The sequence below is a fragment of the Rissa tridactyla genome, chromosome 1 (assembly GCF_028500815.1).
Source record: "Rissa tridactyla isolate bRisTri1 chromosome 1, bRisTri1.patW.cur.20221130, whole genome shotgun sequence".
NCBI lineage: Eukaryota > Metazoa > Chordata > Aves > Charadriiformes > Laridae > Rissa > Rissa tridactyla.
In genome coordinates this window covers 117,422,353-117,449,339 of record NC_071466.1, presented here as the reverse complement: position 1 = coordinate 117,449,339, position 26,987 = coordinate 117,422,353, and the positions used below count along the sequence as shown (strand labels likewise).

Here is a 26,987-nt window from a genome sequence, read left to right as displayed (position 1 = left end):
AAAAGTGGAGGAGGTGCAGGGGTAACAGGACTTTTGCTTGAGTAAGCCTGCCTTATTTAATTGTAAAATTTTTGTGACAAAACCAAATTCAGTGGTTGATTTAAACTCCGTGAGGTGTGTTCATTGTGGCTTAATTGTTGAGGGAATTGGATGGGGTAAAACCGTTGCATTCTCTTATCCCTAGAGGGATATGAGGGAATATAGTCTAGGTCAGAGATGCCTTAAGTGTGAGCCAAATTCAGACCCAAAAAGTTTTTTCTGATATGGATCTTATTTTTAAATCTAAGGTTAGAATCCAAGAGCTGTGTTAGCAAGGGTCTGTCATTAGTCAAGTTGACAGAGGGCATTGCTTGCTTGCATCCCTTCTGTGTAAGGCGTCTCTGTTCAATGTGCAGGTAGCTGCAATCAGGGTAATAGTGAGCAATTTATGAGTTTGCCCTCTGCTTTCCAACAGGCTGTTTTTTTCTTCCAGTTTAGATAAAGGGCAAGGTGCCTTGAAGCAAGAGACCCATTTGTGTGCCAGTGTGCCTTGTGATTTGTTTTTCGTTACCTGAGGGATATCCGGGTGCCATTCTAGGAATGGAAACACCTGATGTCTCTGGCTTGTTTTCTCCATTGCAGGTGCGACAGTATGTGGTCCAGGTGATCTTCTCTGTGACTTTTGCCTTCTCTTGTACCATGTTTGAACTCATCATCTTTGAGATTTTGGGGGTATTGAACAGCAGGTGAGTCTGGGAGCTCACTAAAGCCTAGCCTGCCTTGTGTTCAGCGGCTTCAGTCCGACTTCTAAATGAATGGATTAGTCTTGGATTGGGGAAATGGAGTGAGAAAATTGTCAACAGCTCAAAGATGTTTGATCAGCAGGATTTGTTTATTTGACAGAACATGAGACTAGAAGTCATGAGCTCCCCATTTTTCATACAGTCGCTATTAGTGTGGTCTAGGTCCTTGGGGCAAGGCTTTAGTCTTTGACTTTTTCCATTTGTGAAGTTGAAAGAAATGGTTTCTTTTATGGGAGTGTTGTGAAGCTTCAGATCATGCTGAAGGGCACTTTTCAGATGTTAAGGCCTATAGAAACTATAAGCGCTAGTTTTTCTGTGGTGGCCAGAGCAGCGAGTAAGATGTGAAGCTAATTAGGAAGTGAAAACTACTTCTGTAATAACATGGTATTTGTGAATCAAAGGCACATCCTCCCTTGACATAGAGCGAAGACTTCTATATAAAGGGGATGTTAAAACTGTCTACTTCAGAACTCAGTAGGAAAGAGAAGATAGAACAGTAACACGTAGAGACTAGCTGGGTTTCCTGCATATTCTCTCTCATCACACTAGCATGAGAGAGCACTCAAAGGAGTTCAAAGGCAAGAAATACAAAACTGATAAGAGGTAATATTAGTTCCGACTGTGTGTCATTAATCAGTAGAGCTTGCAGCCAGAGACATCACTGAGGAGAATGCTTTTATAAGCTTCGATAAAGGGCTGGACATCAATATAGATGAAAATGTTTGCCTCTGAATTAGCTAGGAAAAGGGGCAAGGATCCTCATAATTTCTCCTTCCACCAGGCATAAGAGGATATGAGTTAATGTTGGGAACAGGATGTGTACTTTTCTATTCAAGCTAAGAGAAAAGGCAGTTCAGCCAAGGTGAATCTCATCTACGTTTGACTGATCTCCTTTGGTCAGAGGAGTATTGATCATTTTGATATATATGTGTATTTTTAAATTCTTGCTTCGCAATGTCTTGCACGTAAGACAACTCACTTTGAAGTGAAACATGTTGAATTATGAACATTAAATATTTTAAATATTTTCAGTTTGAATTAGCCCTTTTTTGACTCAGCTGCTCATTACAAAATTAATTACTGCTTATACTTAGTTTTGATTTACTGTTCAACTAGATAAGCCGTAAATCAAATGAACCGTGCTGCAACTGGCATTAGTCACTGTAGAAAATACAGTATTTGATAAAATTAACCCAGTCTCTTTTTCTGGATAGTTGTGAATTTTGAAATACAGATTCTTGAGCTCTGTATTAAAAAACCAAAACAATAAAACAATCAACCTCCCCCCAACACAAACAACAAACAAAATCCAGAATATTCTATATGCTAGGCCAATATTATCCAATATTTGATGTGGTTGAAAGGATTGCACTGACATGCAATTGTCTGTGAGAAACTTGTTGTATTATGATAGCATGCTAATCAGTATTTTGGCTTTATTTTAGCTCTCGATACTTTCACTGGAAGCTGAACCTGTGTGTCATTTTGCTCATCTTAGTCTTCATGGTGCCCTTCTACATTGGTTACTTTGTTGTGAGCAATATCAGACTATGTGAGTACTTGGTTTATGGCAGTGAGGCTGATAACTTGAGACTACGCGTGCAAATGAGAAGTAACTTTTCTGAGAGAGAGATGTGTTGGTCACTTGCCCCATAGCTCCCTCCTTCCACTGGCTTTGTTCTGGCTACATAACTTCTCTTTGATACTTAATGCTTTAGCATGAACTGTTAATTGGGCAATTAGGGGATACTTTACCTGACAGCAACCAATGTAGCTTTTCTTATGGGTTTCGACAAATTTGAGCACTTTAGAGTAATGTTACTGAAATTTGCTTGTTTCCAATGGTAAGCTTGCAGCCAAACCCTGGAACCCTTGGCAAGGCTGTGTTGTTCTGCTAGGGGGTTAAAGAAGCAGCTCAATAAATTACTTTTGCTTTTTTTGCTTACTGCTGTCTGGATGAGGCCTCTTCCGTGTGCTAACGAACACTTTCCCTTGAGCTATTGATAGTTATCGTTCTTTGTATTAAACTTAGGCACGTAGGTTGGGAGTATTACGTGTGTAGTTTTGGCATGAAGGTGAGGTTTTCAAGTTTCATGTTCAGGGTCACACAAGAAAGATACAGCTAACTGATCCCTGTTCATAGCGCAGCCCTCTTCGTACATCCGTGGGGAAAAGCCAAAGAGGTGTGTCGCGGCATTACCGCTTGCAAATGGCAGTTCTGTAGGAAGCAAAGGGGTGCATACTGCTACCTGTAGCTCTGTCAGTGGGCATCTGTGCTCAAATAGCCTTTGGACCGATGTAGCAATTTTGCGAGCTTGAAAGAGCTCTAAAGAAAGAACTTTAAAATACTGTTGTGTTTTTTTTCTCTCCGTTAGTGCACAGACAGAAACTGCTTTTTGCATGTGTTCTGTGGTTGACATTTATGTATTTCTTCTGGAAGCTGGGGGATCCATTTCCCATTCTCAGCCCAAAACATGGTGAGTTTCATATTCTTGCTCATTCCTTCCCTCCTGAAAATAGGCTTTGTTATCTCACTTTTTATCTTGGAGATATTATTGTCTCAGCTCTACAGTTGGGACTGTAGAAAGTAGTTCTTGCAACTGAGAGTCTGCTGTGCTTTGAAATCTGCAATCTGAAGGTTGTCAGGTGGACAGAAATGGGTGGATAGACCTTGAATTATTTGCATTAGTTTTCTTCCATGCCACAGGAAAACTTTAGGGAAATGAATGAGCCCTAACTGAACCGAGTGTATATAAGAACACAGTGTATATAAGAACCAGTCCTTCATCTGACTTTTTTCAGTCAGATTATTGTTTCTTGTGACTGAAATCAGATCAATGTAACATAGGTGGCCGTCCAGTTGACAAAACATGGCAGGGCGCCTAAACACCAGAGCTACATAGACTGTAGCCAGCAACACGTCTGGCAGCGCATGCGGGCTTCGGTACAGCTCTGTACACCGCCTGAGCCCAGAGGCAGTATGGTTGCATGGTACTAGAAAGTGAGTTGGTACGTTCTGCTGGTCGTCAGAGCTATTTATGTGCAGAATTAACTTGGGTATCTCTGTGTTGCAGTCATGGCACCAAGAGTATTTATAGTGTGAAGATACTGTGTGCACTTGGCCTAGTTTGTGACCAACAGAGGTTGTTAGCATGTGCCTAACTGTACTAAACCCTGCAGGCACCTTGGTGTGCCGAAGGATTATAACACTGTAGAACCAGACTATTTGTCACCTGGGTTTCCTGTGTAACTTAAGTTGCCCTTCCCTTGCACTGGGAAATTGTATATTGCTCTCAATAGGTGAAATTCAGTCAGTTTCACTCAAATTGGTGAATATGTCTGTCTGCGTAGATAACGGTCGGCTTAATCTTTCTGTTCTCTAGGAGGCTGCTTCACTCTGTACTCTGTGTAAGAGAAAAATTGAAGGTTACCAAATGCTGCAGGGTCTGCCCACCCTTTCATCTGTGTTCCTAAAACTTTCCTAAGAGAAAGCGTGTATCTGTGTTTTGTAATTGTGTCATTTGCCACTGAAATACAGTGGCGAGTGTATACTGTGGATCCTTCTGCCTAGTGTTTCATTGCTAAGAAAAACTGTGTATCCACTTTCAGTTGCAGAAAGCGCTTGAGTTTGCAGAATATAATAAGCCAGTGGGAACTTTGCCGTGGGGTTTAGGTAATCCTCTTAAGGTCACTCGAAAGGTTCTGTGAAGCTGCATAACAATTGGAGATTTCCAGAACTGGTAGTGGGGTGTTTTCTGTTTTTAACTTCTGCTTTACAGGATGATTATCTCCACTTTACAGTTGTACAGTGCCTTATCCTACCAGGTGTAGACATAAGGTTAGAGCAAAGGATTCTAGGTGTTTTTTTCCCTGCTGTACTGCTGGGGTGCTGCTGTCCTGCGTTTACTGACAAGGCTTCTGCGGAGCTTTGTCGTGTGCTGGTGACGGCCCAATTCAGACGGGTAGGAAGGACCCTGTTGTGAAGGAAGATGTGACGGGAGGCTGTGCTTAATGAACAGCAGTTCATTACCAGGCGTGTCTTTCTCAGTGTGCCCTACCTGCTCACCTGCGTGTATGGTGCTGTGCTGCAGCGGGGGAATTGCAATGACTAGTGGGGCCCTTTCAAGTGCACTGGCATCCTGTCCTGGGGGTGCCTTGCCTGGGGATGGTGATGGCAGTGTGCTGCAGCTGGGAAACGCACCATCAATCAGGGCTCAGAGTCAGGAGCCTGGTTGCTCTGAAGCTTGTTTAACAGAGCTGAGTTTGGGAGCTCGTAGTAGAAGGAAGGTTATGCTTTACATCCTAGTGTTCCGATAGAACTTGTATCTTTATCTGAGTTGATAAAACATTCATTTTATCTGACCTGATCACAAGAGTAGGGTTGCTGTGAGTGTTACGGGAAAGTATTGCTTTAACCAGTGGAATGTCATGTCATTTTGAAGGCATCTCTGTTTTAACTGCTGCGGTCTGACAGTGTGTGGGGCAAAAGGCCAGTGTGTTGTAGCACATTCTGTAGCTCGTGTAAATCTCTATGCAGCTGCACATGACTGGGTGTCTCAGTCTCCCTTTGTGAAGTCTTTTTGCCGTGTTTTCATCATTTATTCCCCTTCTCTGAAGCATGAAATGCGGCTTGGCGCTTGGCCATCTCAGCTTTGCAATCATGTAAGCTCCAAATGTGCTGTGTGTGGCAGCTGCTCTATAACTAGCTCCCAAAAAAGTGAGTGATGTTTAGTAGCACATGGCACTGTACCCTAAGAAGACAGGTTGAGGTCTGTGTTTAATGGCTGAGAAGAATAAATGCTTAGTGTTGGTTACAGCACAGGCTTGATATTCATGCTGTATTACGTGAATATATGTTTTAGAGTCCACTTGGTACTTGTCGTGGTCACCTCAACAATGTGCGTGTCCCCCCAAGATGAATACTCAACAGCCAGGAGCGGCATAAGCTTCCCATGCTGTCATAACTCCACTGTGCCACAAGAACAATTTGCATCTGGTCTGGGGGGGTCACTTCTAACTGGCAGAATAGGGGTTCCTCTCTATGGTTCAGACATTTTTGGGCCAGTTTGCCCGAACTAACTGGCTTAGTAACTCCACTCCTGGTTATTGCAGAAGTAGCTTTGCGGAACATGCCTCCTTTATAGTGTCTGGTGGATGATCTGTGCTCCCATCTCAGCAAAGTGCAATCACTAATGTTTTATTAATTTAGAACCAAAGTAATGACTTTTACTCCTCCTCAGATCTGTCTTAAGCTTCTTCATAGCTATAGTTTCCCATCCCTGTTTCTAAGCATGGTAACATGCTTTCTGAGGGAGAAAGCATGTTCTCTTTCTTTCTACCTTTTTTCTTTTCATAGTCCCTGACTGTACTTCATATTACCCTGATCATTGCAGTGGGAAGGCAGATTCATTAAGCAGCTCTGTATGTGTGTTACGTTGTGGAAGCACCAAGTGTGGAGCAGAGTGAAGAGAGCAAGGTTACTAATGCTGTGTTTTGTCTCTCTCAGGAATCCTCTCCATAGAACAGCTCATCAGCCGTGTGGGTGTGATTGGGGTGACACTCATGGCTTTGCTGTCAGGATTTGGGGCTGTCAACTGTCCATACACTTACATGTCCTACTTTCTCAGGTAACTCCAGCCTTGTGAAATATTTTGTCCACCTTTTTTGAGATTTTTCTTCTGCTTTCCCTGTAGCATCGATCCAAGTTTTTTCAAAACCTTTTTTCTGAATCTAGCTATTACCATGTCTATGTGCTAGAACCATTTCCATTGCTAAAACGTATTCTCCTTGTACAGGCCTCTCTCTTCTTTATTTCATGGACATGTGCATATTTCCTCTGAAATGGGATAGCTGGCCTAATTGGGTGTTTTCATTTTGCAGGAATGTGACAGATGCAGATATTCTGGCTTTGGAGCGACGACTCCTTCAGACTATGGACATGATTGTTAGCAAGAAAAAAAGGTGAGAAGGCAGCAGTAGCATGAAATGATTTATTTCAAGGATTTTCAGTCAGTATAGTATAAGATTGGTCTTGAAGTTACCAAAATTATTAGTCCTGTCAGGGCTGCGTTTTCCAGTGAAACAGGTTGCTGAATTGGGTTGAGCTGTGTGGTGTTTCATTCTGGCCTGATACACAACTTCATTTTTTTCCCCAGACACGTGCACTAAATAACACCCTTTCTTACTGCATTGGCACAAATTAGGCTTCCAAAGCAAATTGTAACTCTCTGATGGTGGCTCGACTAGCCTGTAGGATGGGCACCTTTCTCTCCTGATGAGTAAGCCACTGCAGCTGGTGCTCTCTCTGGCAGTTCTAGTACAGCAATTGGCTCATACATATTGAGCGCTCTCCGGCTCTATGGATCTGGTGTTTTCTGGTCAAGGCTGAAGCAGGCTAATGAGCTGGTGTGGACACAGCTATGTTCTTGCAAATGACAAGGTTTACATTAGTTCAGTTTTGCAGAATTGCAAAACATTGCTAATGTAAATGTAGTGTAGTGCACGAGCTGCCATCAGAACTCAGCTTTTGTTGGTTTAGCTTATTCCATGTATCCCAAGCAAAAAAACTGCTTTCGGAAACAATGTAATTTCATTTACACATAAAAGGTATGTGCTGTTGCCAGTTACGTATTACATGCCTTACTAGTTGTGCAGAGTAAATACCATAGTCACTTTAAAGGTTTGAATGTCTGACACTGAATTCTCACAGCAGTCCCTTTGACTTTACTTTTGATGCACTAGTGTTTCAATGGAATCTTTTAATGTATGACAAGAGACCTTTTAGACAGTCTAACCTTGCTGAATTAGTCACCAGTGTGCATATCTGCTGATCAGTATTAGCCTATGGAACTGTAGTTAAAGCATAACATTTTTCTTCCCCTTCAAAAATGTTAAGTGGTGAACAAATGTTAACTCAGTAGTTGTGGTCATGTGTGACACTGAAAGTAGTGAGAGGACTTAATTACTCAGGTTGAACTGATTTAATTGATTAGGAGGATAGTAAAATACTGGCTTTAGAGTTAAAAGATATTGTGTAATGCTGCTTCTGACTCTGTGCTCTTTTGTTTTGTACAGTGTTTTTGGACCTCTGGTCCACAGAGAGTGATGTTGGGGTAAAAGTAAGGATGTCTGGGACTTGTAACTGACTAGCACTTTCTTGCCTTCCTATGGCCAGGAAATCTTCTGAATATAGCAACTTTCTGACTGTTATAAAGAACCATGTAAAGTGTGTTAATTGCTTGGGTATTATACTGAAGTTCATGTATTTGTGTTCAAAAAAACCAAGCAACCAACCAAAAAAACCCCCGAAACTGTGTAGTCTCAGAAGTGTGCAAGAAATAGAAGAAGCTTGAGTTCCGTGGATTTTATTCTCTTCTGGCTTTGACAGCAGCTTGCATAATTGGGCTATTTGCTCATATGAAGCAGAGTTTAAAAAGTTAGATTTGTATCAGTCTAAATGCAATCCAAAAATCATTTGGCAGAACAAGTGGGAATAGCAGTATTTTAAAGTGTAGGGTAAATGCTATAGTTCCATTAATTGTCAGTTACTTACCAGTCACCTTTTCAGTACTGCTGATAACCGAGAACTTACCAACGCACACAAGGATTATAAGGCAATAGAACATAAAGCTTTTTTGTTTTCTTTGCTGATCTTGACATTTCTTCTCATACCAACCCCTATTCATGCTGGCTTCCTTGTCAGTAGGAGATAGTTGTTGAAAGCTGTTTTCCCTGATGCACGGGAATTATTGTTCTCTGCTTCCTGAGAGAACCTTATGGAAGCTCGCCTCTAAGGTTGGCAAGTTCTCTATATTCATGCTTGCAGGTATGATGTGACTAAGCCTCAGATTTGAAATGCCTGGATTCTGTGACACCGTTGCTTCATTTTGCTTCATGTTATCTACACAGGCAAAGTGTGTGGTTTGTGCCTGTGGATCCTTTCTATGAGGTCTCCAGAACGCCTGACTACTGTGTGGGTACAGGGATCCCTGTCACCTCTCAGAAGAAAAGATTTGCCTTTGTATACTTACAGCTTTGCTCTTTGCCTTGACATAGCTGCATTTTTTGCTGCAATGCTGTGGATTGTTTGGGATGGAATGTGTGAATTGGGTACTGGGAAAAAAGCAAGGATTAAAAATGCAATTCATATATTTGGCAGCTATCAGGATGAATTGAATTGTTCTAAGATCTCTGTTATTTGTAGTCTGTGGCCACGTGTGCTTTTATGTGTGTTATGTGTGGTGCCTCAAGGGTGTTTCTTTTGCTGGATGTGAAGGAGGAGTGGTATTTATTTTTTTATTACACTGCTTATCAACAGCCTTGAAGAGGGCTCTGTGCCAAATGTAGCAATACTGGCTGCAGCTACAAGAAGGGGCCTAAACACTGTCGAACCATGAATCGCCTTGACAATCCTATGAATAGTGTTCAGCTTAGGAGTGGATAACTGGCTCACAAATTTCAATGGGGAGAAATGTGAGGGAATGAGGCCAGAAGCCAGCGCTGCTCGCGGGGATTATGCTGCAGTGCACATGGGGGTGTGAGGGACGATATGCAGCTGCTGCTGTAGTGTTGGAATTAGCTTCAGGAGTGATGTTCAGATCGCCTGAAGCGCCCAGTGGTTCAGTCCAGTGAAGGATTTATGTGTTTATGCTTCATAACAGCTTGTCATGCAGGCCAGTAGTAGTGAGTGACAGCATGTCAGAGAGTGCTGCTGCATACCATCCCGCGCCCACGGTTCTGTGGAGGAGGCGGCTGTGCAGTGATAAAGAAGAGGTGTTCAAGGGGAGAGAAGAGCATGAGAAGTCTTCCGATTCCTGAACTTGAGATAACACAGTCATGCGTCTGAGGAAAGCGACTAATCATATGACTGAGAAAACCATTTGAATTTTTATTTTTAATTGGGTTTAAATTCCTTTAAGGATTGAAGCAGGATCCTGAATGGAAGTCTTGGGAAGTGTCTCACTGAATCTCGCTTGATTAGATCTGGGCTCTACTCCAGAGCTAATCAAGATAATGTTATGAAGCAAGATTGGTGCTTAGGTGGGGGGGAAAAAAAGAGGGGGCATCTGTTTGCAGTGAATTTAGTTTAACAGTGTCTTCTAGGGAACTGTTTTTTGGTGGGTTTTTTTGTTTGGGCTTTTTTGTGTTTTGATTTTTTATAAAAATACTTTATTCCTAAGGACTTGTGTTTTCTGTTCTTTCAGGATAGCAGTGGCTCATAGGACAATGTTCCAGAGAGGAGAAGTGCATAACAAACCCACTGGCTTCTGGGGAATGATAAAAAGTGTTACAACATCTGTTTCAGGCAGTGAAAGTATCCTTCATCTACATGCTGGCCCCTGTCTCGGGAGGTGGCTCCAGCTTTCTTCTGTTTGGAAATGAAGAGTGTTAGTTGGGCCAGTTACAAAGCATTTGTGTTTCAACACGTTTCAGCAGTCTGAGCAAAAGGCTTAATGTCTCCTGGGAAGTTTGCTTTCTAGCACTCTACTGTCTGACCTTTTGCCCAGGGGTTGGACACGTAATTTTGCTGTGACACAGTCAGGAGTTGTATGCTGCTGCCCTGCCCTATAAGTGTGCTGTTGCATCACCATGATTGAGGTGTACAGCAGATCACAGGACAGATGTGCACGCTTCCAGTGTCACATTGCGGGTGTCTACCCCATCACATCACTGTTGTGGGAGGCAACTTTCTATTCTGATGTATCCTCTGCTCATGTGACTATGACTGACTTGTGTATTTTTCTCATAACTTGAAATATGCTTTTCTGGGATGAACCTGTGACATACTTGCGCAAAACAATGGGTTGGTGGAACAATTTACCTAGCCTTTAGTTGGCTTTCTGCCATGTTGGAAAGCTGTGAGAAAAAGAAGGGCAGGAAACAACTTGTTGACCAATGAATTGTTCTCATGATATAGGCTGGACAGTGGTACTATAGCAGTGTGACAAAAAGGTGGATAGGAACAGATGGATAGAAATTCTTCTGCCCATATGAAAGGGGTAAGAGGAATCTGTTATGCATCGCAAGGGTCTGTATTTCTCTAACTTACAGTTGCCTACCAACGATTTCTGCCAGACCACCTAAAGTGTGCAGTTTGCATATTTAAGGCTGAGGACTCTTCTCCCTCTCCTTTCCCACTAGGTGTGGGAATAGCCAAATCAGAGTTTGGCTGTTTGACAAGACTCTTAAAAATAATCACTAATCTCTTGGAGCAGTTACTCAACAGTTTTGTTTATGAAGATGGTGTGAGAGTGACATAATGTGAGATGCACTTCAGAGACAAGGGACACTGATCAAAGTGGAGCTGCAGTCTTCAAGAGTTCTGGTTCTATTCTGTGATTTATTCCCCAGGCTTGTTGCATGACTGCCTCAATACTGTGTACTGCCTAGCTTCTTTAAATGTAGTGGGCAGTATATGTATCCTTGATTTCTTTGGGTGCAGTATTAACAAGGAGCATTAAGGCTTAATCAAAAAAACTGATCTGGATCAAAAAAGTGATCAAACCATTAGATGTGGCCCTTGGGCTGAAGGTGGGGAATGTTTTGTTTCTGATTAAGAATTTGTGACCTATTCTAGCCTTGACTGTGCTGGTTTGCCAGATCTGTCCCTTATCCAGCAAGAAGTGGATGCCCTAGAAGAGCTGAGTCGGCAGCTTTTTCTGGAAACTGCTGACTTGCATGCAACAAAGGTACATAGCCAAGTTGGGTGTTGGGAGGCCAGAGTAGGTTGAAAGAGAATGTATGTTGCAAGAAACTGAAAGCTGTTCAGCAGGTAAATGTTGAAATGTGATGCGGCGGAGTGAGGATCTGTCTTTTTCATTTGGCAGTTTCCTTTCCGTTCAGATACATACTGGAGTATGCCCCATGTCCCTAAAGCCATTCAGAAACTTTTTGAATTAAAATTTTTGAGTTCAGAAACATTTGAATTAAGAGGTGTAGAAGGATAAAACTGTGTTTGCCGCTATTGATGCTTAATTAAAATTTTGTGTTGTGGGTTGTTGTGGAAATGATATATTTATTTTTTGTGTGTTCTGTTCCCCCTCCCTCCTTTTGTATTTCCAGGAGAGAATAGAATATTCCAAAACTTTCCAGGGAAAATACTTCAATTTTTTGGGTTATTTTTTCTCCATCTATTGTGTCTGGAAAATCTTCATGGTAAGTAAATGTTTTAATGTTTTATGTGGACATATGCAAATGTCACACACTACATAGATCATGTTATACATGCAGTTCATCAAGTAATGCTCCAGTTTCCTTAAAATCCTGATTTTGAAAGTTCTGAAAGAAACTGGCCCTTGGTTGAAATAAAGCTGTTGGTTTGTGTAGAGCATTAGACAAGCAATTCTTAGAGGTGTGCATTTTGTACCTTCTTAGACAATCTGACCACCCCCTGCCCCTTTCTTTGGTGATACAAAGTAAGAGTCATGCACGTGTCCCACGTGTAACAGTGAGGTATGCTTTTGTTTTCTTGTTTAAGTGTAAATCCATCTCTCTCTTGCAGGCAACCATCAATATTGTATTTGACCGTGTGGGGAAGACTGATCCAGTCACAAGAGGAATTGAGATCACCGTAAATTATCTGGGAATCCAGTTTGATGTGAGACTTTATTAATTCTTACAGCCTTTTCTGCAGTTTCTCTCTTACCTAAATAAAATCATACTGCTGATAGGGAGAGAGTGATAGAGTCCTGAGAATGTGTCTTTGACTTCTAACTTACTGAGGAGAACAGGAAAATGCACCGTGAACTTTGCTTTCACACTGATTTTATGCTGGGATGGTAATGTGGTCTTGCCAGAGAGGCAGTGATTTGCTTGTTTGTTTTGGGAAAATGGAAACGCCTTAGTCAACCTGCTTAGATTAATTCATTTAGCTACAGAGTGATAATGTTTGATCGTACACATAGGTGTTCTGTCATTTACACTTTTTAAATATATCCTTGTGAATACAGGGTTCTTTGTGATTGATGTAAGCTAAATCTGTTTTTCTCATGTGTTTGGAGTAAAGAATTGCTAATATATTTGCAAAAACGTCTGTTATAGAAACCTGCCTACAATGGATATCTGTACAATTAGGAAATACAAATATTGTGAAGAATTGGCAGCTATACATTGTGGTGCAAATGGGATTAGGGTTAGAGGTTTAACTCTGTTTTTCTTGTTGATACAGGTGAAATTCTGGTCTCAGCACATTTCCTTTATTCTTGTTGGAATAATCATTGTTACCTCTATAAGAGGATTGTTAATTACACTAACAAAGGTAAGAGCCAGGACTCGTATGTGGGTTTGGACCAGGACAGATGTTATCAGATCTTTAACTTTAGATGGGACAAATACTGCATAAACTTTCAGTGCACATTTATGTTTTAAATATATGAATATAAATACCTGCAGAGGGAGGAAGGGAGGAAGAATACCTTCTGCAGTTTATTTCGTCACTCAGTCTGTATTGTTACTACTGTTGGGAAGAGATGTAGATGTTAAATGAGATGTTAAATGTAAGCAAGGGTTCAAAATGATGCTGTAGCCAGGGCTCATTAGTAAGGTTGATGAGATGGTGACGAAAAGAATTTAGATTGCTTAATTTGAGCTGCTGGTAGGACTGGAAAGGCATTAACTCAAGAGACATGTGACTCATTGTCCTGACCTGGCTTTTGATACCTAAGCTTAAGCTTTAATATATATCGTTAGATGACTTCTACCACATGGCGCCACTGGTTTAGGGAGATTGATGTTTAAGACTAAGACTGCAAGTTTCTGAAAGTAGGGTACAGGCACCCTGCCAGAAAGTATAGTTTTTTTAAAATTAAAAAGTATTGAATGGTATGTACCTTTCATGCCGTCCTAAGGCACATCAGACTTATCTGACTGCTTATTTCCAACGTTTTTGTTTTGTTTTGTTTTTTCCCCTAGTTCTTCTATGCCATTTCCAGCAGCAAGTCCTCTAATGTTATTGTTCTGCTTTTAGCACAGATAATGGTGAGTATGTGGAACCATGGGCACACACACATTTATACATACATACTTATTTGCATGTGTATACATATACATATAATAAAATCTTCATGTGCTGACCCGTGTTAGCCACATAGCCAATTGTGATATCATAACTACTTTCTCTGTTTTTTAATTTACAGGGTATGTACTTTGTGTCATCAGTGCTCCTGATCCGGATGAGTATGCCTCTAGAGTATCGCACTATTATTACAGAAGTCCTGGGAGAGCTCCAGTTCAACTTTTATCATCGTTGGTTTGATGTGATATTCCTAGTTAGTGCACTGTCCAGTATCCTCTTTCTCTATTTAGCACACAAACAAGCCCCAGAAAAGCATATGGCCCTCTGAGTTAAGGACTGCAGTCGCGCACTGCTCTCTGTCCTTTCAACTGCACTGCTGCAACTCCTGTGGACTGCAAAACTTGAAGAGAGCCAAGACTACTCTGTGCATTCCAGCAGCGTAACTGGCTCTTTGATCTTTCACACATGTCATCGTCAAGCTCTGTGGCTCATCTTGTTAAGGTGCCACAGCTCGAAGTAAAGGGAATGCGCGTATTGAATGTGAGATAGTTCATTGGCAAGGAATAAGGGCACTCCTGCGTACACCAATATCTAGGGGCATTGGAACTTGCACAGTAGGTTGTCTGAGGTAAGACCTCTTACTGTGAGAAGAACATCTTCAGAGAAGGCACCAAGGAAATGTGATTTTTCTTTTGAAAATAACTCATAATTGGGATTCAGAGGATGGCAATTCTGGAATTGAATATTTGAGTCTGTGGAATTAAACAAGCTTTTATAAGATCTCATGCAAGCATCACAGTTGTTTTTTGTCAGCCCCAAAGATTTGGCTGGAAGTGAGCTAGAAAGTGACTAGGATTTGCTGCCTGACAGAAGTGAAGTGGAGAGAATTTCACTCCATTTCTGTATGGAATGTATCACTAGTACCTACTGTCCTTAGGACCTGAAGATTAACTTTCTGTTGCTGAATCTCTACTTTGTTTTTTCTCACTGCATAAATGGACTGAGGGTTTGGATTCCTCTTTGCTAGAGTTCAGTGTGAAGTCAAAGACCACAGCTATGCCTTGTTTACCATATATGCTGTAAATGTGGTGTTCCCCACAACCTGTGCGTTCTTCCACAGTAGCCCATTTCCCCTTCTTCATGTAATTCAAGGCATAAAAGTAAATTTTATTCATGTGACTTAAACATGTAGCTTCCCATAGCCACTCTTCTAGGCTTTGTTTGTTTTAAAATTGTTCTGGAACATAATAGGTTGTGAGAGTAAGACCTGGGGAGGGAAAAATAACCACTCTAAACAATTTATTTTTGTGTTGTCTTCAGTGTACAGCAAGGAGGCGAAGTATACAGCAGCAATTTTACACAGCCATTTATGTCACATTCAAGAAAATGTGGCATTGACTCGGAGTTAGACAAACCTGCACGACTGAATTACATGTGCTGTTTTAAATACCATGATCCACAACTGTATGCATGGAAGAGGGAATAGCGCTTAAACATCTTGAGTTATAAATGATGAGGTTAGCTTAATGTTTGAAAGAAATTTCTGCAATGTTAGCGGGAGAAAGGAGTGTAATGCACAGAGTACATTGGCTTGTGCCATTTTGCAGCAGCTGTACTGCTGTAAATACGGTGTGGAAGAGTCACCACAGAGATTGAGTTGATGGACTTGGATTAGGCATTAGAACGGCCTCTCCTGGGAGATGGATCAGTTGCTCTTTATTAAGAGCTTATCCTTAAAAGGCTAAAATGCTTACAAATCTATAAAACGTTTCTGCCTTCTGCTGCAGTATACTTAATTATATACTGCTAGTTACTTAAGCCTTTACAGAAGTAAGTGAGTAACTGCCTGATTTACAAGGTGGAAAGCCAATGAAGTACGATTGCAGTGTGTTAAATGAATGCAAGTTACGCTGAAGTGTTTATTTCAGGCAGCTGCATTTCAGCAAGAGATTACAGTCCTTTACAGGTATGGCACTCATAGGAACAGTCAAGTTCTGGGAGGTGTAGTAGCAACGAATGATTGAAGAAAAAGGATTTGGAAGGTTTCTTTTTTTTTTTTTTTCTTCTCGGCGTAGTTTGTCTCCTCACAACTTTGTGTCGTCATTGTTGTCACTGTCTGCTTTTGTAGAGGCAGCTGATTGTGAAGAGGAGGATGAGCTTGACTGCAGAGGAGTAACAAATAGATTCTGATTATTTTTAGTCTGTAAACATGCTTGATAGTCTGCAGTGTTATGAAGAACTCCTATTTTCATCTGCACTAATCATGTACTTGTTTGAATGGCAGAATGAGCCAACAAATGTGATTGTTGTTGTTCAAGCGCTCTTAGGTTAAGTACATTTAGAGACAAATTTGTTCAATAGATGTTTAATTCCCATACCTGCTGAATTTGCACACAGAAGTGGTGCTAACTTCAGGTCTGCAAAATGCAGCTTGGTGACTAAGAAACTTTTGAAAAAAAGCTTGCAGCTGGACATTTGCAGACAAGGCTAATCAAAAATGAATAGAAGACTGTATTGGTCTTATTCTTCCTTGTCTGCATCTTTTGCATGATGAGAAAAGAAGCATTTAAATATTTTAAGGCTGACCACATGGTGGGTTCAAAATGACTGTTTCAAGAAGGAATACCTTCCTGTTTTTCTGACTTTGGCCGTGTTTCAGATTCTTTTTAATGGCATGAAGTGAGTGAAATATTTTCAAGTTGTCACGTTTCCTAGAAAATGTCATGATAACCTATCAGTTGCCCTTCCTTCTACAAAATGATCTGGTTTGAAATATTTCACCTGATTTCCCCTAAAGTGGTTTATGCTTTTTGGTGTATTTAAGCACTTTTTTCCCTGTACTTTCAGGATTGTATTGCCTGTTTCCCATCTTCATTGAGGACTACTGTATTTGGATTATATTGTTCCATAAAATCTCTTGTATGTTCATCTTTTCTGTGATTTACTCTGGCATTAAAGATACTCACCTGTATTACGTGTGGGGAAAGGAAGAGTTGTTTATGATAATCAGACAACAGCTTCCCTTTTAGTAACGTTGACAAAAAGTTCTTTTCCTATCCCTTAGATGACCTCTCAACATCCACTTAATGCAGTATTACTTACCCTTTCCCTTGGTTCGGGTGAGTTTCTCTCTGGCTCTGAGAGGTTGTTTTCTTTATAAGCAAGAGGTTCAGAAGTGTCATGGACTGGCTCTGCCATAGAGGCTGTGATGGGAATGTTCTGGCCCTGGAAGTATTTGTAAGCATCTTTGCTGCACACCAGTAGCGTTAGTCTGTCACCACTATCTTGGATTCTTGCCACCACTTTGTCATAGGATTCATTGATCACGTTCACCCCGTTCACTTCCACCAAAAAGTCGTTATTTTCTACACCTGCTGTGTCAGCTGGCCCGTGGTTTTTTATCTGCAAAGGCAAGGTCAAACTGTGGTATTAGTATAAAACTTGGAAAGATGCGTTAACAACCGATGGTTAGCTAGACCACTGCGTTATGGCTTTCCTTACTATGGCAAAATAAGCGTGGGGAAGGGGAGATTTGTGGGGCAGAAATGAATTGGAACAGGCAATAGGCTTAGACACAATAAACATGGAACCCATCGGTTTGAGATTTAAGATGCATCTTGGTTTTGACAGGCTTTCATTATAGAAACGTGGCATGGTGGCATCGTAAAGACAGAGGGAAAACTAATTTTCTTATTATTTGCATGTCCCTGTCCAGTAGGTTTAAAGTTAACTTACTACATTTCACAGATGCCTGTGCAATGAGTGGTACCCCTCCTCTCAAGAAAGCTAAAGGCACAAACATAATTTGAGACAGTAGAGGTTTGACTTTTGCTAGCTGTGGAATTCAGAGAAGTGAGGGTAGAGCAGGGCGAAAGTGTTTCTCTTACATTTAGGATGTTCTACAGTCAAAAAAAAAAAATCTATTTAAAATACTAATTTTAGCATGCCAGCCTCATGAATAAAAGCAAAAATGATGCTAAAGCTGGATTCCCCTTCCCTCTAGACATCTAACAGAATGAGGAATGTTTTCTGGTGCTTATTTTTTATCTTGGTCCTACGATGTCAGTCTGACTTTAACAATTACATCTCTTATCTGAGAGCGATGGAGAAGAGACTTTTGTCTCCTGTGGCTTTTCTTGAATGTATTTGCAGGATGGAAGGGAGGAGGCTGTCCGACAGACTACCTGAGCTTTTCCTTGTTCCTCAGTCTACATTAGTACCTCATTGATGAACACTCCAGGCTTGTTCTTGATCATGTTTAACCTGAAGCCAAATCCACTAGGCCCTTTCACCATCTTGCAGATTCTTGGTTTGTGGTTCACTTTCTGCTCAGTGTGCAACTCCACTCTTTCATCCGTTTTACCTGGAGCTGGATCTTGTACTTTGTAGTAGTATAAGAAGGGGGAAATTTGAGCCTGAAAAAACCGACAAAAAACTTTGTTAACATAAAAACTTCTGTTGTGAAATCTGTAGTAGGCTTTCATGCTCAACATGTTCTGTTTGAAACCTTTTTAACGACTCAGACTTGAGCTGCGATGAAGAACTTTTTGCTATTAATTTCTGGTTAAGTGGAAAACTACAGTCTTCATCTGTGAAAAGGGAATTTTGTTACTCGCTTTGTTCATAAATGGTTACACAGCTGCATAGCTCTGAATTTGCTGTCTTAAACTTCTAACCTTTCTTGTGGTGTGTTTAAATTTAGAATTGTTCCAATAGTGCCTATAAAAAATCTGGAAGAGGCCAAAAATTTGGGTGTTTAGTGAGTGACTTGCTGTATGTACAAATGCAGGGAAGGTTGCTGAAATATGGGTGTATCTTGGACATTTTCTGCAAGTTGAAGAAATGTCTGTTGGAGCAGACTGGTTGTTTCATTGCTGCATATGTCTCTTTATAATGATAGATTATCAATTCTTAGCAGTAGTTTGCATTTTTTTACCAGTTTATACATGGCATCAGTCTCCTTATCCACTACCAAGAGTGTGGTTTTTGTCTCAGACTGCTTAATTTTTCCCACCACGCTTTCATGATCCAGACCATCCACTTGCTCGCCGTTGACAGCTACTAAGATATCATTGTCTTTGAGACCCGCCTTGGCTGCTGGGCTCCCAGAGTCAACATCCTTGATTACATGGTCTAAGATTAGAAGGGAAAAAAGATTGATGTGAAGGTGTATGCTTGGTAAGTTTAAAGACATTAAAATGCATGGCAAAGGCTAATTGTCAGAATTGTGCTTCGGGTTGAGACCGTTTCCTGATGTAGTGCTGTTTGCAACACATCTATATAGGACTTCTCCTAGGTGACCAGTAAGAAGCCAAAGAGAATGAGGTCTGCAAACCTTGTACAGGAGAAAACGGTATAGTGAATGTCATGGTCTGTGCGTTAACTTGGTTCTTACCACCAGTATTTTGTTCCATCCGTAGATAAAAGCCATAACCGTTTTTTCCCTTCTGGGTCTCAATAAGTCGTGGTTTGAGGGGAAGCAATCTTAGGTTGGCGCTCTCTTTGCTCAGTACCATCTTCTGGCTTCTGTAATAGTGGTCTGTTTCTTCATTTGAAAGTAGAAACATAACATGATTTTCAGACTTCTTTACCTGTGATAGTACATGTACAATCTCAGATGTCGTCCCTTCAACAACATGTGGGAATTGTAGATACTTTGGTAACTGATGTGCTGATACATACTGGTGTGTGGGTGCTGTTGGTGAATGAGCTATAAGGTGTAGGCCATGCTACTACAAGTTGATTTTATTTTTTTTCTCCAGTCGGAAATTTGGACCGTGACAAGATCTTGGGCACATATATGAGGAAACTTTCTGTATTTCATACTGTGTTCCTGACCTCTAGGGAATTAGCTGTAGAGTGCCATGAGAGTGGCATATGGTGCCAGTAGAGCCTCAGCAGATAGTGCTTGGCTTATCTAGATGTGGAACTCTACAATATAGACATATCATGCTATCTATACCACTATTTTAGATTACAGTACAGGAGTCAAGTTTCAGTCGCTCTTGGTCATCTTCCATCTCCCTGTATTACTGACTCTGAGGTTTTGGAGTTGGTTTTTTTTTTGTCTGTTCAACCTCTCCAAGTCCATCCTTCTCTTACTCCTTTCTAGTCTAATGGGCGCCCTCTTTACTCATCTTAACAAGCATCAGTGGAAAACAGTGTCTCCGGGAAACATGCACTGTTACAGCAGCTCAACAAAACACAGGTGTTGCATGGTTCCATAGTTGTTAGTGTGCACTGAATTGTGATGCAGGAATGCCAGACTATGTACTGCCTGCCTTGTGGCTCTCTGAAATCTCTTCAACTCCAGCTGCGTTTTAGCAGTGCCAGTGGTGGAAAGCTGGAAGCCTCATTAGCAATTTTCTGTGCAGCTGAGGCCAAGTAGTGAAATTACTTGCACAGTAATTTTCATTAGTTTTGGACTTCCTAACAGGAGAAAGGAACTACTGTCTGAAGTCGTGAATTTTCCCTGTTCCATGCTAACTATATCATCAGAGAGTTCCCTCTCTTCCTGCCCTGAAAACCACATTTGGTGACTTGCCCTTCTACTATCAGGAGGGCTTCCAGGACTTCTAGGAACAGAGCATGATTTATTTAATAGGGCTCCTGGCAACAGTATACTTCTGTTATTTAAAATTCTTTGGACTGTCTTGATGGCAGTACTCATTCAGAGTCAGTTCAAGATGCTGCTTGACAGCAGAGCCAAAGCGGAGGGGTACTCTGCTGTGTTGATGACACAAGAACAGTAGCTTCCAAGATTTACTGTGAAGCATTCAAATCAGCCAGACCTGCCTCCTCAGTAACCCTGACAGGTTGCTGTGAAAGTGGGCCAGAACAGAAGATGAATCAGTATACAAACAAATACCTTTTCCACCACTTCCTCGTGTGTGTCACTTTCCACATTTTTTCCATTGATTTCAATCAGGCGATCGTTATTTTGGACACCAGCCTTTGCAGCTGCTCCTTCTGATGAAAGCTCTACTATGAACAACCCCTTATGTCCTAAAATAAATGGAAACTCATTACACAGGGTAAGTACTGAAATATGCCTGAATTTAATGGTTAAGGAAACTCGGCACTGATGTCCTTAGAGACTCTTGGTCTCTCTTCATGTGCAGATTATGGTGGCACCACAGACCTTCCACATAGGCACACCTCTGTCTCTTATTCTGTCCTGGAAAAATCACTTCTGTGCGGGAGGGAGACTTTGGTTCACTCTCTACAGCTCAAACAATCTTTTCTTTTTCTACCAAGAGAGTGCCGAAGGGGCTGATTAAGATAGCTGAGAGGGATTTGATTCCTGCCTCCCTCCCCTCCCAGTCTGAAGTGAGGAGCTCCTTTTATTGTTGTTTTATACATTTCACAATTTCTTGTGCTTGGAAGGCTTCCATATTTGGTCTTTTCGTTATATTGCATTCCAAAATACCCTCTTTAGAGGTGATGCTTTCCAGAAAACTTCCCTATCCTGTTGACTGGTCTTATGTGGAAGAGGTTCCAAATACCTTGCTTTCTAAATGAAATGACTTACAAATCAGGAAAAGTGTTTATTACAGCTGTCTAGAACCTCATATGATGATTCCTGAGGTGAGGAATGGAACAGGACTTAATGTAGCATCTTGAGTGTATATCTGGTATTTGAGCAGGGACTGCAAATTTGGGTTTGGTAAGTGGGCTTAAATAACAAGCAGAAAATCGCTTATTCTTTTTATCTCTTTTTTCCCCCCATCTTTTCTCCACCCCATAAGAGATGTGGTTCTTGGAAAACCGTGCACTGCGCATGCTCTACAGAAGCGGACTAGAGATGGATCTGAACTCATTTGGCTGCTTCTCACTTTCTTTCTGGTAGCAAGAGTGGTTTGTGTGTCCCCATTGGCCCCCACACGTTAATGGTGGCTGCCTCTGTCCCTGCTGACAATATGTATTTATATGCCATTTCTTCTCTCACCTTCTGTGGTTTTCAGAGAGAAGCCATAGCCTTTCTCCTCCTTTACTAGGTAGCAGAGCCGAGGTTGTGGAACTGCAGTGGTTGCTCCATTGGCCATGGGTGGTGGTGACCGGTGCTCCTGCTGCTGTCCTGTTGACACCTTTTGACTCAGCTCTTCCAAGTTCACTCCCTCCTTTTCTGCCTTTTGATAGGACGCGTCATCCAGAACAAGAAGTACAACAGAATTGCCACTGTTTTTCACAATCTCCACCACCTGTAGTGGACAAGGTGAAATGGCAAGTAGTTGTTCGAGCGATTGACCTAAAAGCTCTCCTCAGGAAGGGTTGCACTGTCTGCTGTTTTTGTTGTCTTATCCCTCTACTTATGCACTGTGGAGGCACCTCAAAGACATTTCATACCCGTGGTGGGTAATGAATGATGCAGGGAGATACTCAAAGCAGTTGACTCAGCTCTTGGATTTCCTAGGAAAAGATACCATAAAAACTGGAAGAGAAAGCTTGAGAAAGCTTCATATAGTGGCAGTGGCTGTGGGTAATGGGGGGAGTGGTATGGATCCCAGACTAAACAGAGATGTACCTGTGCATGTTCCTCCTTGTCTACAAACACACCATTAACCCTGAGGACTCTGTCTCCATCCTTCAAGCCAGCCTTTTCAGCTGGACTGTTCTTTTTCACGTCCCGGATGAGATGCCCTGCTGTGTCTTTCTCCATACGCAGGTAGAATCCGTAGGTCTTTTGGGGCTCTTTAGTCATTTTACATTCTCGGGGCTGCAGAACTGAAGTCATCTCTGCCAGATGGGATGGAAAAGATATGTGTGAGTAAAACCAGTAAGTTTACCTAGATGTGTTCCCTCTACATGCATATTGAGACAGTTTCCTTCAGGATTCTTGGGGTTTTGTTTCCCCGGAAATCCAGCTGTGCAGAGTTGAAGCTAGTTAACAAGGCGAGGGAGAAGAAAACGATCCCTTTTTCCTTGCCCTCCTCACTTTTCTTGTCTCCCTATCTCAAATGAAGTTAAGCAAGATGCAGAACTGGAAGAGAGAAGTTGTCTGCCTGTGAGAACATAGTGAAAACTGAGGTGAGGATTTAATACCAGAATTAAGTCTTACAGAAGGAAAAATAATGGCAGCACAAAAAATACTGGAATGCTATAGGAACCTTATCTGACAAAACGGGATTTCACATAATTGCAGAATCGTCAAGGTTGGAAGGGGCCTTGGATGTCATCTCGTCCAACCCCTAAGCTAAAGCAGGGCCACCTAGAGCCAGTTCCCCAGGACTAAGTCCAGACAGCTTTTGAATATCTGCAAGGACAGAGGCTCCATTATGTCTCTGGGCAACCTATGCCAGTGCTCAGTCATTCTTGTAGTAAAAAAAGCGTCCTTACATTCAGACAGAGCCCCCCGTGTTTCAGTTTGTGCCCATTGCTTCTCATCCTGTCACCGGGCACTGCTGAAAATAGTCTGGCTTCATCTTCTTTGTACCCTTCATTTAGATATTTTTTTTATACGTTGCTAAGTTTCCCCTGAGCCTTCACTCGTCCAGGTTGAACAGTCCCAGCTCTCTCAGCCTTTTGACTATCTCCAAGGATGCAGAATCTACAACTTCTCTGGGCAACCTGCACAGATGGACGAGCAGGTGGGATCAAGGAAGAACCTCATTGTCCTAACCAGGCTTTCCTGTTCTTAGTTATTTTAACTAAACAAAATTAAGTTTCAGGAAATGACACTGTAACTGCAGTGTTATTGTTAATGAGTTCAGGAACCTCATGAAGTTCAAGAAAGTGAAGTGAAAAAAAATTTTGTATCTAGACCATGCAGAACAATACAGGCTGACTGCTGGCTGGCCAGTAGGCAGTGCTGCTGGGCAACACTCAAGTGCCCAAGTTGAACGTGAGTCAGTGGTGTAGCTTTGCAGTGAAGAAAGTCAACTGTACACTGGATGGTATCAGAACGTAGCCAGCAGGTCAATGGAAGGTAGCGTTCCCCTGTCTTTGGCACTTGTGAGATCACATGCAAGTGTTGTCTCTGGTTTTGAGCTCCCTAGGTAATTGACATACTGGAGCTAGTCATAGAATCATAGAATCTTCATGGTTGGAAAGGATCTTTGAGATCATCGAGTCCAACCATACACACACAAAAACCCCCAAACCACTACAATCTCTGCCACTAGAGCATGCCCTGAAGTGCCACATCTAGACGTTTCTTACATACCTCTAGGGATGGTGACTCAACCACCTCCCTGGGCAGGCTGTTCCAGTGCCTGACCACTCTTTCAGTAAAGTAATTCTTCCTAATATCTAACCTAAACCTTCCCTGCCACAACTTCAGACCATTTCCTCTGGTCCTGTCGTTACTCACTTGGGAGGAGAGGCCAACACCTACCTCTCTGCAACCTCCTTTCAGGTAGTTGTAGAGGGCAATGAGGTCTCCCCTCAGCCTCCTCTTCTCCAAGCTAAACATGCCCAGCTCCCTCAGCCTCTCCTCATAAGACTTGGTCTCCAGACCCCTCACCAGCCTGGCAGCTCTCGTCTGGACACGCTCCAGCACTGAGGTGATTTCGGTTTTGGAACACTAAGGAGGCTGAGAGAGCTGTGTTTGTTCAGTCTTGGGAAGAGAAAGTAACAGGAAGATCTTGTTGATGTCTTCAACTGCCTAACTGGATTGTACAGAGAAAAAACTCTCTTGGAAGTTAACAGCGGTAGGATGAGAAGCAACAGACACAGGCTGCAGCAAGGGAAATTCCAGTTAGACAGCCATAAGGACAGTTTTTAATCTTGGGGGCGGTCAGATACTAGAAGAGCTTCCCAAAGATGCTGTGGAATCTCCATCCTTTGAGATACTTACCTGAATGGGGCCCTGAGCAACCTGATCTAAGTTTGGCCCTGCTTTGTATGGGATGTTGGACTAGGTGACCTCCAGAAGTCCCTTTCAACCTAAAGTCTTCTGTGCTTTTATGATGAAATGAAACTCTGGTTTGGGTAATGCATATCATTATCAGGAATACTATGGGCTCAAAGTAAGCAATAGTTGTGACCAGGGAACAACTCCAAAGATAGTTGTTTTGGGAACTGCTGCCGAAGATCCATGGTGGTAGAGGAACAAGACAAATGAAGACAGCTTCCTCCAATTGGAAATTCCAGGTAATTAGCAAACTTGATTTGTATTTTACTGGAAAGGTATTTTTTTTTCTGCCTCTTTCTACTGACAGAAGTCTGTCAAAAGGCCAAAGTTGCATTGCAGAGATCAGCCGTTAACCACAGCCTAATAAATACTGAGAAAATTAATCTGTTTCCATGTAAAGATTTCTTTGCGACTCTGTGGTTTTTCTTCTGTGTTTATATCACCTCTGTGACTAATGTATGTGGAAACTGGCTTTTTTTTCTTTTCCTTTTTTTAGAAGTAGCTGTCAGTCAAATCCTTCCATGATAGCAGCCTACTTGCAGCACCACCTCTGTGGCTACCTGCACTACAGACTGTTTGCTCTTGAAGCTGAAAGTGCGTTGTTGAGGTTGGTTGGGCAGCACGTAGAACAGTGTGGATGTGCAGTGGGGGTTTGACACAGGTGTCACTGAAGCTGGGGGATATGGGGAATTTCAGCGTGCAGGGATGGGAAGTCTACAGATCATGATTCGCTTGTTCCCCTCTTGCTTTTTTGAGTCTCCGTGCAGTTGCACTGTGACTGGCTCCACGTAGGCGTGGACTGCCTTATTATTTGGATAATGTTTGGAACACATCAGACTATATTGATCACAATTACAACTCAAAGCAGTTTTTCTTGACAAACACTGGGAATCTGGGCTAATTCCTGAAGTTAACATGCAAAACTAGTGGTACGCAAAGCTGAAGAAGCAGTGGGCTTTTATGGGAAAGATTACTTATTCATATTTAGAAATGGAAGGAAGGTTACAGTGCACCACATGCTACTCCTTTTAATCCCTGAAAGCTTTACATGCGAAATTATTTGGATCGTAAAAATGATTTTTCTAAGGGAAGAAAGATTAGCAAAAAAGGAATTTCTTACCTGTATGTCTGTGTGGAGCAGCCTTCACAGGAATTCTCTTTTGCTGTCCCTCCTGTGGCTGTACCTATAAGTAAGGCTGGACTTTGATTGGGCAAAGGTTGATTTAAAAGATGATTTATTTAACCAAGTTTCACTGAATGTATTCAACACCTTGATAAGATGCCTTGTCCTTGTCTGAAGAAGTGCTAATCACATGCATTTCTCAGCAGCTTTGAAATTTGTTCTGCTGATAATTATACTCAAAAACTTGGTCAAGGAGGTCATCCAAGGCAAGCCTGATCTTTGCTCTGGGCAAGAGCCTTGTCCAGCTATAAGGAATGTCTTAAAGGGAGCAGGTTTGGATTGTGGTGGGTTGACCTGGGCCAGCAGCATTTGACTGCAGATCAAGAGGTTACTGGTTCAAATCTGTGCACCCCATGTTGGGTGCCAGAACAATGATTGTGACGGGTTAACCTTGGCCAGCAGCCAGATGCCCACTGAGCTGTTCTTACTGCCCTCCTATGCAGGACTAGGGGGAGAAAATAGGATGAAAAAGCTTGAGGAACTCAAGATAAGGACTAACTGGGAGAGATACAACTAAAAGATCACCTCATGACTGAGGGGTGGCCCTGACTCTTGAGGCCATCACACACGTGAAACATGCACTGCAGTCAAGCAGCCTGTGTGAGTAAAGTCTCCCTGGGATAGAGGGAGGGAGGTGGCTGGGATATCAATATGGTGAGGCCTGGCAAATTGGCTGCACTGGACCACTGCTGTGAACCCGCCAAAGCAAGTGCTATGTGCTTACCATTGTGGAAGGGCCTACTGGGTGATGGGAGACATACCCTGTAAACCATGCCATTGCTTGAAATGCCATCCCAAGCTTGAAAGGCCCCAGAAAGAATCGAGTCAAACAGTGCCACTCATTTCTGAAATAACCTCATATACTCCTGGGCCAAGAAATAGGGCATTGGGTGTTTGGCTATTGGTTGGGGTCAACCCACCGCAAGGGCATATCTTATCTAGTGGCCATAAGCATCTGCAGGATATGCTTATAGACACGAGTTAAACTGATGATGTTTCTAATGTGGTGGAAAGCCTCCAAATTTGAGTCTTGGTATACCAAGATATTTAATGAATTGACCCTGTGAAATTCTTGTTAAAAAATCTCATTCAATTTTAGAAAGCTTTAAAATGACATATTTCCCTCATTAACTTGCTGTGGAGTTGGATTATTAGAAA

The 26,987-nt window shown here is 42.0% G+C and overlaps 2 protein-coding genes across 3 annotated transcripts in view; one reads left to right on the top strand and one right to left on the bottom strand.

Moving 5' to 3' along the window:
* Positions 1-26,987, top strand: part of GPR89B (G protein-coupled receptor 89B) — a 45,188-nt gene that overhangs the window by 3,685 nt on the left and 14,516 nt on the right. The window contains exons 3-15 of one of the 2 annotated variants that reach the window (XM_054197451.1): positions 622-725; positions 2,228-2,334; positions 3,158-3,259; positions 6,289-6,409; positions 6,663-6,743; positions 9,986-10,095; positions 11,382-11,470; positions 11,844-11,936; positions 12,283-12,378; positions 12,949-13,038; positions 13,692-13,757; positions 13,916-24,885; positions 25,143-25,253. In XM_054197451.1, the coding sequence (XP_054053426.1) occupies positions 622-725; positions 2,228-2,334; positions 3,158-3,259; positions 6,289-6,409; positions 6,663-6,743; positions 9,986-10,095; positions 11,382-11,470; positions 11,844-11,936; positions 12,283-12,378; positions 12,949-13,038; positions 13,692-13,757; positions 13,916-14,122 (1,266 nt within the window). In that variant the 3' untranslated portion in view covers positions 14,123-24,885; positions 25,143-25,253. Of the gene's footprint in view, positions 1-621; positions 726-2,227; positions 2,335-3,157; positions 3,260-6,288; positions 6,410-6,662; positions 6,744-9,985; positions 10,096-11,381; positions 11,471-11,843; positions 11,937-12,282; positions 12,379-12,948; positions 13,039-13,691; positions 13,758-13,915; positions 24,886-25,142; positions 25,254-26,987 lie in introns of those variants that run through there. The other variant, XM_054197460.1, reaches the window with a different exon arrangement.
* Positions 15,814-25,849, bottom strand: PDZK1 (PDZ domain containing 1). The gene is made up of 9 exons (XM_054197437.1): positions 25,767-25,849; positions 22,319-22,530; positions 21,743-21,995; positions 20,663-20,799; positions 19,190-19,385; positions 18,731-18,927; positions 18,015-18,209; positions 16,897-17,196; positions 15,814-15,956 (listed from the first exon to the last, which is right to left on the bottom strand). Exons 2-9 carry the CDS (start codon positions 22,526-22,528, stop codon positions 15,879-15,881), a joined length of 1,566 nt encoding a protein of 521 aa, XP_054053412.1. The 5' UTR covers positions 22,529-22,530; positions 25,767-25,849; the 3' UTR covers positions 15,814-15,878.